The 13,822-nt window shown below is 34.9% G+C and overlaps 1 protein-coding gene across 5 annotated transcripts in view; it reads right to left on the reverse strand.

Moving 5' to 3' along the window:
• Nucleotides 1–9,235: 9,235 nt before the first annotated feature.
• Nucleotides 9,236–13,822, reverse strand: part of LOC149785544 (uncharacterized) — a 66,289-nt gene continuing 61,702 nt past the window's right edge. For all 5 annotated transcript variants that reach the window (XM_089979345.1, XM_089979344.1, XM_089979343.1 and 2 more), the window contains one exon: nt 9,236–9,787. In XM_089979345.1, coding sequence (XP_089835471.1) covers nt 9,536–9,787 — 252 coding nt within the window. In that variant the 3' untranslated portion in view covers nt 9,236–9,535. The remainder of the gene's footprint in view (nt 9,788–13,822) is intronic.

Raw genomic sequence — 13,822 nt, forward strand, 5'->3', positions numbered from 1 at the left:
TATTTTATATGTCTATTTTGTTGACAATAAACTTAAAATCCCGCTTTATATCTTCTCTTTTGATTGTGTGTGTTTGTATGTAAGGGTATAGTAGTTTGTCTACAAACACTTCATTACCTTTGTGCATCATAGTATGTACGTTTGTGTGAAAGTATGTTGTGTGAAAGTGTGTTTGTCTGTTGCATCCCCATTCCTTAACATCCTAGCCTCTTCTTGTGTGATAGTGTGTGTATACACACTTCCTACCCATATCGTTGTATGGTAGAGGTGTTTAGATTTTGTGTGCGTGTGTGTGTTTGTGTGTGTGTGTGTGTGTGTATGTGTGTGTGTTTGGATCGTAATCAAAAAGCGGGTACTAGATTGATCTTATGGTGTATTTGGATATTATATATGATGATTTATATTAGACAGGTCTGTTTGTATAGTACTAAAACATGTACTATTGCCATTCCCTTTTGACCCCATAAACAAATATGACCACATAAACATTTTGACACTATTAGACTATCGCCATGTTAATCTTATGGACCATTTTAACATAGGATTTCACGTATGACCCTCAAGTAATACACCGATGTAAACCTATAGACCCATGTTAACTTTTGAATGATCTCCGATGCCAACACTTAACTATAAACTACTAATAGGATAGTGTGGCTCATCTAGATACCCCTATTAAAAATGGTCACGCATCACATTTGACCTCAGCGACTGTAAAACTATTGTAATTGCTACTTCGGAAGAACATCCTTTAATGGAAAGGTTGTAAAAATAAAATGCTTAGCATTGTTCTTCTCGATTTTTAATATGAAAGTGTCAACATGGACATAACCTTCGTTTTCCTGATCAATATTCCACATGGAATCTTCTTTGCCCCTTCTTTTAACCTTATGCTGACAACACATTATTTAAAGCAGTCATTATTGCCATGTGCAAATCAAAGAAGCCAAGACATAAGGCATCTAAAGAAAGTAAAGGTCAAACATATCAACCCAATTTCAATTATTTTAAAACATATTGAAAAGTAACACTATATAATGCAATCAAGTGACGGAAAGAAAAGTTGAAATATAAACGAGGAAATCTAGTGTGTTCTGCAGCGTTTTGGGAGAAAGCATTTTCCCAAAGTAATATTTATAATGTCATACTCGTTCTACGTATTGAAGCAATTTGTTATGAATCTATTTTCTCTGTTGTACATTGTGCAGTAGAAACATAATGTAAATTGTTTTTAAATCCTCTACAAAAAGGAAAATAGAGAAATTGGACTCTGAACAAATCATCATTAAGTATGCTTGCATTCGGAGGCGATCAGGTATGAATAATATCAAAATGCGATTCGCAGCGTTAGCCATAATTATTCTTTGACTATCCATACCAATGAACCAATTACAAATCAGCATAAATGTACATCTAATCTTGATTTTCAAATAAGTATAATGTCTAGAATAATCTTGCACAGAAATACTGTTTAATGGTTACAGACAATATTTCGTAATACGTACGGATGTATTACCAGATTTTGCAAGTCAAATCAATGTTCGTTATCAGACTTAGGTTTATGCTTTAGAGTTAAATGATAAAGAATGGAAGTTGCACAGTCTGGATCCGAATGTTAGTAGTTTGCTGGGTGGGATGGATTCGATAGTGTGTCGTTTTGTCGTGTAGATTGTTATTACACGCAAATGACACAACAAATACAAGATGGATGGAAATTTTCTAAGTGATACAAGTAACTGAGTAGGAAATTGGAAAATGCCTATCTGAATACAAACTTTTCAATGGATTCCACTACGACAATGGAAAACAGACGTTTATGTTGATGACGACACAGTAAGCCTCCTAGTAGTGTCTTCAGTAACATTACTATGTGAAACAATTTTGTATGATACAAAGTGAGAAATAATTTGAGAGAATTATTTTCTCAGCATCAGTAGCATGTTTGAACAAGGTGTACATTGGGCACTGAAACCACATGATCGTGTTTCTACTGATAGAATCAAGTGCATGTGAATAAAACATGTTCTCAGCCAATATTCGTAAGTGTGTCGAGGGGAAAGCACAGGGGCTCGTATTGTTGCTTACAATTTACCTGTCATACATGTCCTATATAATAACTACAATGGAGTACACTTCTCTTCGTTCTCGTGCGACCTATTTAAGAATAAACGCTGATACTTCAAGCTAAGCTTTGCAAAGCTTAATAACTTTGATACCCATATTTAGATAAGGCATTCGATTGATTGTTATCCCCATCCAAAGTTTGATTTAATATCATACAATTTAGGAATGCCATACCGTTTGCCCACGCTACCGCTCCACATGACCCTGATCGTGCTCGCTTAAGATGCAAGTACAATCCTGCTGAATTGAATACTGTCCTCTCATTGGTTAAAAGGAAATGACGTCCTGCATTTATTTATAACTAATTTACAGTTGTCCAATGAGAAGGCAGTCTTCTATTCAGCGCGTTGTTCATGCATATTAAGCGGGCGCGATCATGGCCATGTCGAGCGGTAGCGTGGGAAAACGGTCTGGCATTCCTTAAGTTATCATAGTAAGCCAAACTTCGGATACGCATTCAAAGTCGAATGTCTGAACTAAACATCGATACCAAATGTATTACGCTATGAGAAATTTAGCTTGAAATATCAGCATTTATTCTTAAATAGGTCGCGCGAGAAAGGATAGAAATGTTCTCCCTTCTAGTTATTGCATAGTACATGTGAGAACCCTTGTGGGTGAAAGACGAACACGAACGGTGAGTATTTATTATTACCGTATAAGACTAGTTTATTTTTTAATAATGTAATGTGTCATTAGTAACTAGTCTACCTTGCTGGTATACTCTAATAATTTGAAGTAATTGTTTTTCTCCTCAACGATTTGTATTTGTTCCGTAGTTTAACTTTCATTGCAACCCAGTGGAACCACAACTGCCGAAACGGAGGATTTTACCCCTTATTGTAGGTTTTGGGAAGACACTCGGAAACGTTTAACACCATAGTTTTCACGAATATAGCCAAATACGGAAGAATTCGGAAAATATTAACGTGAACGCCCTCTAATATACATCCGATTAACGCATGATTTCGCATGTTAAGAATAGCATATATCACAAAGAATTACAAGCAGAATAACATTGAATGTGAACGATTTGATGACACTGTTGACGAAAATTATGTAAGTATATGAGTAGTACCTTACCTCCGGAGAGAAATGGACACAATTGTGTATTTCTCTAATCAGAGTAGAAAGTAAGTGATAACCGTTTACAATACTATCATTTACCAGATAGGCATCAAAATATTTTCCCAGATGACGAATAGTGTAACAACGCACAGGTGGCCAAGTGGTTAGAGCGTCCGCCTGGAGTGCGGAGGACGTGAGTTCGAACCCAGACCGAAGACTTAATGATATCAACAACATTACTAATTAAGAAACCAACATAGGCATTAGTTTCAGCCTGAAATTCTCTGTCACTCTCAGAGTGATAAGTTAAAGGAGCTCTGGATAGAGCATCAATAGTTAATAGATGTTTGCCAACAACATGAACTATACAAACGTTGAATCTCATCAAATGCATTCTAAAGCGTTGAATTTTAGGGGGTAAATCTCCCAAGATTGTTGTGCTCATTAGTGGTACTATTGACTTATCATCAGTTTCAAGTCTGAATTATGACCCAATTAAATAGCCACTGAAGCGTTCACAAGCTCAAGTGATTGCAAGTGCCTCTTTTTCTATTTGAGCATAGCGTTGCTCAGTTTCTGACATACCTCGCGATGCGAACCCCACCGGTCTCAGAGTGCTACCGTGCTTCTGCCGTATCATAGTACCTAGTCCAAATAAAGATGGATCTGCTGATACAACTATTTCTCTATCTGGATAATTCTGTGCTAATGTTTGTGAAGATATTATTTCTTGCTTGATATATCTAAAAGCTTGTTATAGATCTGGACCCCAAGTCTACGAGGGTTTACTTTTCAAAAGCTCACATAATGGTTTTGATGTTTCTGCAGAATTTGGACTAAATTTGCCAAGCTGATTTGCTATACCGAGAAATCGTCTTATCTCTGTTACGCATTTCGGAGTTTCCACTTCAGTTACAGCTTTGAATTTTTACGGATCAGCTCGTCAACAACATGCCCAGGAAACCTAATGGAAGGTCTCGAAAATTCACACTTTTCTGCGTTCAAAGTGACGCCGGCCTTTTGAATCGATTTTATGACCATTTCTAGTCTTTCATCAAGCTATTTCTGTGTTGACCCCAAAAAAAAAGAACATCATCCATGTGAGAGTGTTCAGCCATGTCGCTCTATTGCTTCGGACATCGTTTTTGCCAAAAGCCTGAGTTTGTATCAAGTTTAGTGAAACACTTTGCGTCTGCTAGTTTTGCAAGGGACTCTTCAATGGATGGTAGCGGGTGGTTCTCTCTTTTTACTGATTCATTCAGTTTTGTTAGATCAACGCAAGTTCATACCTCACTTTTGAAATAACACCAAATTTTTCAGTTCTATCCAACTCCTCTTGAACTTTATTCAATAAAGGGATAGGAACCTTTCTTGGGGTAGATAAGGCATAAGGTTTGGCATTTTTGTCCAGTGTTATGTTAAAGAACCATTTTGTTTCCCTAGATCTTTAAACAAATTTGTGACTTTCTCGCGATAATCCCTATCTAAATTTATGGATTTATCGTGAATTGTGCTTGTTTTTTTTGGTGATTTTTATCTGGTTCATTTACTGAGGATATATTTACCTGTTCAATAAACTTGAGAGCCTGAGTCTCGGGCCTGCCCAAGAATGCCTGATTCAGCCCCTTTACAATAAATATGCTTTGTACACTGAACGCATTGTTCGATTCCTGTCCACATGTAAATATTCCCAGCACTTTAAGTTCAGAGTTTCCAGGTCCATACAGTTTTCGATCAGACTTTGATAGATTTTGGTCTCCGATTTGTCGTAAATCCCTCTCAGTCACATCAGCTCCAGTATCAATCTTGAATAAAAGTGAAGCGTTATTCAATCTCACACGCGTTACCTACGCCTGACCCTTATTTGCGCTAATAGTCCCTAGAAATCCTGGTTAAGTTCTCGATTATATCGTGCGAACTGCTGATTTGACAGACAGCATTTTGCATAGTGCCCCTTTTCTTACACTTGTAGCATTCCGCTTCTCTTGCTGGAGATTGGTCTCAAGAAAGATTAACTGTCTTTCCACATATCATGCATCCTTTGCTGCTGACACTATTCTGTTTAACTTTTGGGATTTTATGTTTATGTTTCCCATATTTCATTGAAGACGATTTTACTGCATCCATTGCAGTCATTCGTTCTCCAGTTGCTCCTATAGTTGATTGTAGCTTTTAGACAGCCTCATTTTGTCGAGCTTGACTAACGTAAGACTCTAGAGTTAGATTTGTGTATAACTGCAATTTTTCGGACAGATTTTAATCTCGCAGTCCAACTACAAGTCGATATCTGATCATTTCATCATGTAGTGGCCCAACATTACAATTATTTGCTAACACATGGACGGCTGTATTTAAACTGTCCACTGTTTCTCCCTTTTCCTGTTTTCTTTGATTGAATTTTGCCCTTTCAAAACTTACATTCCTCTTTGGAATAAAATACCACACGAATCTATCTGTCACCAGCTTTCGCTGCTTTCGATCTTCCACTGTCAGGTTGAATGAAGACAAAATATCGTCAGCCTTACTTTTCCCATGGAATCAATCAGGGTATTTACTTGAATTTCCTCCTCTTTATCAATAAGTCCATACGCTTTACGGAAGCGTTCAAAGCGCTGAAACCACTTTTCACATGTTTCAGGTCTCGAAAAGACAAATTTATCCGGATTTGTAAATTGAAATGAAGCCATTTTCAACTCTGATAACTTCATTCCTGTGTTTTTACCGCTGCTACCATGTAAAATATTATTTGTTATTCTGTACTATCAAGTAAAGAAAAACATCAATACAGCTAGGACGGGGAGTAATGACTGCCCCGAGAGCATTTTTCCCCATGGAACATATACCCTAGTGAATGTATAACATAAAAAAGCTGTTGGTGTGTATCAGTTCTAATCCAGTGTGGAATATATGAGTTACACATGCAAACACTGCATTTATTATATGGATCATTCATTTATCAAACACTGTCACTAACAAGTAATACTATTAATATTATTTGCATTGAAAGAGAGAGAAAAACATTTTCCAGCGTTCCTTCTATGTATACAAAATGTGGTGCATATTTGTAACTAGTTTCTGATATCCATTCCATTGTTGGGAAGATACTTGGATTGTACGTATCTAAATATATAGGCAGTTATTTTCATTTTCATAACAAAAACTCGTTTATTTTATAAATGGCAGTGTTCATTTTCTGGTTTCTGAACCATTTTCAAACTAGCTGAAATGTATCGCAGCATATACAAATTACATGAAAACGTTATAAATTTTGTAATGTATTTTGTTACCGCTCAAATGTGTTTGACAAGCTTAACATAAGGGTCTTATAATTAAATGGACGTAAATTGGAATTTACGGCAATCTGTTAAAATGGCTTTAAAAATATTGAAAAGTAATGTATGTAAATGATATTGCTTATGAGATAAAGTCTTCACTCATCGTTCTGCAAACGTTGTCATCCTACTGTTGTCAAATTGTTGTTGTTGTTGAGTTTAATTATAGTGGCGTGCGCACAATTGTGCATGTGCCACTTTTTTCTGACTGCACCGCAGCCTGCTAGTTGTTCCTGGGGAAGGGAATGGTGCCACCTCACCCAGGCTTTTATGGGTTCAAGGAACCCTGATAGTTTGGCCTCAATCGGTGGGTCATAAATGTCCCTTACATTTGAATGGTTGGCTGTCATTAGTGGGAAGGAGAGCTCGGGAACGGTCCTGGTTGCTTTACATCGCCGGTTTCTTGTTGCATTTGCCTGGTGTTTCTTGCGATTTTTTTTTCTTCTTTTTTTCTTCTTCAAAATGTTCTAAAAGGGGGGTGTTGTATGCTGTTTATAGAGGTTGTTAGTAGAAATCACGCATGAAGAGAAATTGTCAAGGTTATTATGGTATTACTAGTCGAGGTGTTTAGGGTGTGCTTCCTACGTTATGTTATTTATAAGTTTTTAGATATTGCTTCTTTAAGTTATTTATTTATTAATGTTTTTAGAGATTGAATGTCATTTATCCTTTATTTAGCAAGAGACCGGAGTCCTAGCCGATTACACGGTTCGTTAAGGACATCTAGGACCGGAGTCCTAGCTGATTACTCGCTTCGTTAAGGACATCTAGGACATCCGATTTTGCGGTTTCCTTAGTTTTTGATAGGTGCTTCGTAAGTGAATTATTTATTAATATTTGTTGTGAAACAGACGTATAACGAGTATGGGTCATCAAACTGTCCAATATTCTAAATGTACATGTGATAAATATAATATTATTTGGTCACCATCCAGTCAAATTGATACTTTTCCAAAAGTGGAATATAATCTGTAGGGAAACAATTATTGTAACTCTGGACAGCCTATTATAGAAATTTCAAGTCTTATATGGGATACGTGTTCCCATATGGACTCACGGACACTTAAGAAACCTCAGCCTGAAATTCGGTCTAATGTTGATAAAGTTATTTTCCCTTAAGTGTGTACCCTTTGTTTTAGAAACAGTTGATTAATATAATCTTTCTGTTAAATTCAGGCACTAACTATCTAAATAAAGTTAATAATCACTTAAGCTGACTATTTCCGCGATGACTGGGGCTACAATATTTTTTCAGGATACAATAAGATGCATAAATAATCAGAATAAGTGATAACAGTTTTCCTGATAGATAGGTTACTCATCAGATGTTTCACACATTGTAGAGGAGGAAAGAGTTGAAAAATGCACGTATACCTCAGTGGCAGCTATTTTCGTTTTGCAATACCAGTGTGCTACATACATACATACATACATACATACATACATGCATGCATACATACATTAATGCATGCATACATACATCTAAAATATTCATTCAAGCAGTTATATCCTGAATGTTAAGCTAGAAACAATGAATAATGTACCTCTGTAGATGCCGCCATATCAAACACGATCACCATGCATTAACCAAGTTAACACGATCACATCGTTGTAGTGTTTTTATGCTAATAGTTTGCATCAAATCTCGTTCGCCTTATTTGTAGCTAATAGATCCATTTTAATGATGTATTTATTTTTCCTTTGGTTTAGATCGAATCATTATTTTGTACTATCTTGTTTTCTTTCTCTGTGCCAAAATATAAATATTTATTATTCAGCGTGTGTCACCATGTCTGTGTGTGTGTCTGTCTGTGGTCCTTATTGTTTTCCTGGGAAGGTCTTGCTCCTTGTTCGTTATTATCCTAATCTTCTAACATTTGCACCATATATTTATGAATGTGATCTGTACTCCAATTTCATTTCTGTCATTCTTCTTGGAAATATGGCGCCTACCAAAGCTTAGGTCATATGACGTGCTGCAAATGTTAATGGTTCACGCAAGGTCAGATATCAGGTTTTGAAGAAGAAAAAACCTAGTCATGGAAATATGTCTTAATCTCTTACACGCATATATTTCTACGATTAACTATGGTTTATATTCAGACATCAACAGTTACGATTGCTACATATTTAATAGACCTCGAATTAAGAAGTAGTCTTTTGTCACTAAAGTATCGCAACCTTACCCTTGCATTGGTCATCTAAAAACATCACATACACAAAACTGCATGCGTGTATTGTTCTTAGTTAGCGAAAACAACAAGTTTTATATGGCGTAAGGATACGTCGAGGACGTCAGGTTAAGACGTATTTATGAGACATATCAAACAAGCTCCCATAACAAAAGATAAACGCGGTTTTGTATGTATTACATATCCCCTCATTTACGCTTTCTAAACAGTTTTAGCTTTACGGTATGAATGCAGTTCAAAGTAAACTGAAATGTATACAAATTCGATTCACTGTATCTAAAAATATATACGCGTGAATGTCAAAGGAGAAACATAAGTATTTCAAGTATATGTGTGTGATACTGAAATCCGAGTTGAACAGCTGTAGGGACAAGTAACGTTCCAGTTCCAGACGTGTTAATGACTGTCGTAGGCTGGGTTATCAGGGTTGATTGGTAAAACATTGTACCGTATAATAGAGCAATCTGTCTTTTTGTCTTGCATCCCACACGTGCAAGGATGTCTACGATTAAACAATACTGAAGCTTATAGTTTATTTTCAGATATAAACAGCGATGATCGTTACATATTTTATACATCTCAGTTAAGACGACACCGTCTGCCTTAAACTTCTTGCAAACTTATCGCCGTTTTTGTCATTACAATAATTATTAACCTACATGGTGTAAGAGAAAAATAAGATCTAATCTTGTTTAATAAGATCCAATTCATACATACTTTCTAAGTAAGAATGAATAATTCAATTTTCAAGAATAAAAATAGTCTAGGGTGACAAATGTAATAGTGTTAGCACTAATAATATGTACAAGTCATGGACATCTATTCCAGCAATATGTTTTCAAAATGTGCATTTGCTTCATCTCGATAATTTTCTTCAATACCGGTTTCAAGTCGCAACGATTTTGTTCTTTTCACTTTCTCTCGGAAATCCTTGTCAACCTTCTCTAGATACTGACAAAGGCACAAAACCTCGATTCCATGGCGATCTTCCTTTGGGTTTTTCAGTTTATCAGCGTTTGCTAGATCCAAATATTCTGGAGTACAAGACATCAATAATTCCAGGGCTTTTTTCTAAATGAGAAAATACATTATGCTTAAAATTATACATTTAGAAAGACAATATTTGATTGTCCAAAAGATATTTCATACCAATCTTCTTTAAAACTTATAAATAGCCATGATAAGTGCATGCTTATTCATAAAATATAAGACTATTTCAGATCGATGCATTTATGCTTTTTTCATAGAGTGGTCCGTAATAACACTGAGCATTTAAAATATGAGCATAATGAGTCATTAAGAAAAAACAAAAATTACATTTTAATTGAATGTTACAAATATCAGTACTGCGTAAAAAAGGATTCCAGAACAAATTATGGGTCGGCAATTTAGCGAGTATAGTTTCGTTATGGGTAAAGTGTGCATCCATGTATCCATACAGCATTAACGCTGCCATACTCATTCTCGAATCAAAAAGAACCTAATTACCTCATTTGTATGTTAATTTTCAACTGCCTGGTGATGTAGTAACTTATAGAATATATTGCCTTCAGAGACAAATATTCAGCATAATCCTCCAAATATACCCGTTTCACATTTTCTAATCAGAGCAGCACCAAACCAGAAGTGTATTGATAACGAGGCTAAGGGCGTCAAGACAATGCCTAACAGCAACAGAACGAAACATTATATGTTTCTCTTAAATGTTTAAATATATTAAACTTGATACGATAATCCATTCGTTCACTGTCAAAGTTTTATATTTGCCTACCTTTTCTTGTTTGAATAAATATTTGTTGACATACTTGTGTTATATATGCCAGATGTTTCCCCTCACCCACGACACGTCATGGTCTTTTGTGGTGTGTTTATTTTTTCCGAGTCATATTTCGTTTAGTGATATTTCCTTGGTATATAAGCCATATATATAATTTTGCTTATTATTATGCATATGATTACATAGTATGCAGCCATTCAAGGGGAAGACTGCGTCCTCACCGAATGCATACTGCGAGTCACAAAGACAATGATCGCTCTATATTCTTCATGTTTTATTGAGGCACATCATTTTTGTTTTCAAACACTATTTGTTCATAATTATCCCTTCCTTTTTCTCACTCGATGACCTAGATTATTCTTTAAAGATTGTTTTGAAGTCATAACTACGTTTATGTTAGCCAACACCTTTCACCTTTCTTAAACCCATGTTTTAATTACAAACAGGTCAAGCTGATAATTAAAGTTACTGGACTGTTGCTTTGATGATACATTTCAGTCCCACTGGAATTGTTGGCATCGGAAATTGAGTATGCGTATATTATCTAGCTATTAGAATGCATTTATCTTTAAATAGTCTTTTCCATAATTTAAATGTTTCGTTTTAAAGACACCCCCACTCTCAAACTAGGACCATTAATATACATTAAACGAATTAACTTTTACTTTATTATCGTTTATTAGCCGGACCAGGAATTCCTTCCAATGTATCCTCCAACATGGAATTATGTGTTATCATCAACACACAAATCAGATTCTTTATTTCTGGAAAATGGTAAAAGTATATATGACTTCATAATTTGTGTCAAGACAGATGGAGCATTACTTCAGTTTTGGTGCGAGTGTCTGAACGAAATTACCAATATCTAATCCATTTTGTTGAACCGAATCAAATACATATGTCCTAATCACACTGTATAGGTACCCCACGGGTAAATAAAACATATTACATTTACATTAATACAACATAGTTAGTTTGCATCTAAATGAAATTTCAAAAAAATCAAAGCAATATTCCTAACTGAAAAGTTACTCGCTGTTGTTGGTGCATTTATACGAAAGAAATATTATAAATCTGATTATTCCAAAACGCATTTATGTTGTTTAATTATCAGCAAAAAGATGTATTCATCATAATGTTCCACCTTGATGTTGTTTCGAGATATTTCAACACTGAAAGTAAACATGATTTGTCCTAAACTGTACAAAACTTAAAAGAGGGAATACCGGCAAGGTTTTTCAAAATTCAAAATATCATTTATTGCCCTAAAATACAAAACTGAAAAATTTAAATAACTTACAGCACAGTTAATTAAATATATTGTGCTGATGTACCAATAGGCTAGATGCATCACAATGATATAATCCAAATTGTCTTTAAATGAATTCACAGTAATTCCAACAACAGATACTAAATCCTAAAGTCTGAGCATTTTGTAAATCCAATAAACATTTGCAATAAATAAATTAAATTCTCTCAAATGAATTGAACACAAATAAATCTTCTTCATATGTTAAGCTAGGAATAGCTAATTTTCCGTAAAGCATCTCTTATATAGAAACTAAGACGTAGTTTCAAAGCCATATTTTCAGCAGGGTCACGTACATTATCCGCCAGCCAATCATGAACTAGATCGTCCAGGTTTTCTTCCATGGTCAAAACTTCAATTATAAGTATATCTTAATATATTGAAATAAAGCACATTATTTAATGATGAACTCATCTTAAAAGTAAAAACTCATAAAGAGAAATTAATATTCAATGTGTTGTTCTTGTTTTTAATTTTTTTTAAATATATCTCTAAAAGATAACAATAAAAATCATGGACACCAAAATGCAACTATGCATCAAAATCTGGTTTACGAAATTATATGGCCATTAAATCCCTACAATGCACATAAATTGTATTTGGAATTATCATAGGCCACCAAAATCCACCTAACCATTATTTTCTGATTATTGTTTTAAAAATAGGCAATTTGAACCCTGCCTTCGTCTAAATTATCTTTTCGAAATAACATAGCCACATGAGTTCTATGATGGCAGAAGGGATTGTACAGAAGACATTTGTTTGCTTCTCTTGATGTTTTATTTTTAAATCCATGTCTACCATGATTCTATAATGACAGAGAAAAAATAGATTTTCAGAGTCTATGTTTTAAAGGAGATACTAAAAAATAATTTCCAAACGTGTTATCTACTCGACATAGAAGATGGTGTCAGATGACTGAAGGTAGATTGTGGAAAATTTTCTTGATGTTTGAGAGATAGTGTGCGTTAAGTACCATCGAACGAATCATTCACAAATATATCAATTGAGCCTGTCCATCGGTTTATTCTTCTACAAGACCTATTATGAACACACAGCAAACAGCACAGAATTTTAAAGCTAAAAATTTCAACATTTTGAACCTTAAAGCCGGTAATTATACACTTTACATTTGTTTGGCCTTTACTTATAATACCTCCACTTAGTAAAATAGTCTCAAATTAGCACCCTAAATCCACTGAATAAAAATATTATAACACTTCTAAGCTCTTGGCGTTGTGAAAAGCGGCAACAAAATGTACAAAGCCTCAAAAAGTTCAAAAATAGGTCAGTTGTGATAAGTAAATAAATAAATAATAAACTTATTTTAAATTAAACAAAAAATGGACTTCTCATTTTAAATTTTACAAAATGGACTTATTTGAAATTAAACAAAAACTCAACTTAGAAGCAATGCCCTTTATTCTCTTCTTACAATTATGTTTAAAGCGTAAGTTAATGTTGTTGTTGTTGTTGTTGTTGTTGTTGTTGGGTTTAAAGCCATTTTTCAGCGGCCAGTATAAATGGTGAAGGAAGAACACGGGAAAACCCAGGAAAAAACCATCGACCCACGAGAAGCTACCGGCAAGCTTTTTCACATAACCTGATTAGCCGTATCTGAGACTCGAATCAATGCATACAGAGGTGATATGGCAGTGATCCGTAACGGTAAGCGCTTAAGACAACTTGGCCTCTCGGGGCCCCCGCGTCAATTAATATGGCAGAAATCAAATGTTTTAACAAATTCAAATATACTCGGCAGAAGGCAACTATTTTACATACAAACCACTGAGCATTGCTGAAAGTTACACTTTTGACATTGATTTGCTATGAGACAAATACATCACTTGGTATGTTAGGAAATATCAACATCATTTACACAGGACAGTTCAGATGTTAAGGAATGGATGTGGAATACCATGTTGGCATTGAACTGATATAATTGAGAGACTACTACAAGTAATAAATCAAATGATATGTTTCAGATTACAAAACGTCTCTCTGAATGTTAAGAACCATT

The sequence above is a fragment of the Sinohyriopsis cumingii genome, chromosome 13 (genome assembly GCF_028554795.1).
Source record: "Sinohyriopsis cumingii isolate HCF-2022 chromosome 13, ASM2855479v2, whole genome shotgun sequence".
Classification (NCBI taxonomy): domain Eukaryota; kingdom Metazoa; phylum Mollusca; class Bivalvia; order Unionida; family Unionidae; genus Sinohyriopsis; species Sinohyriopsis cumingii.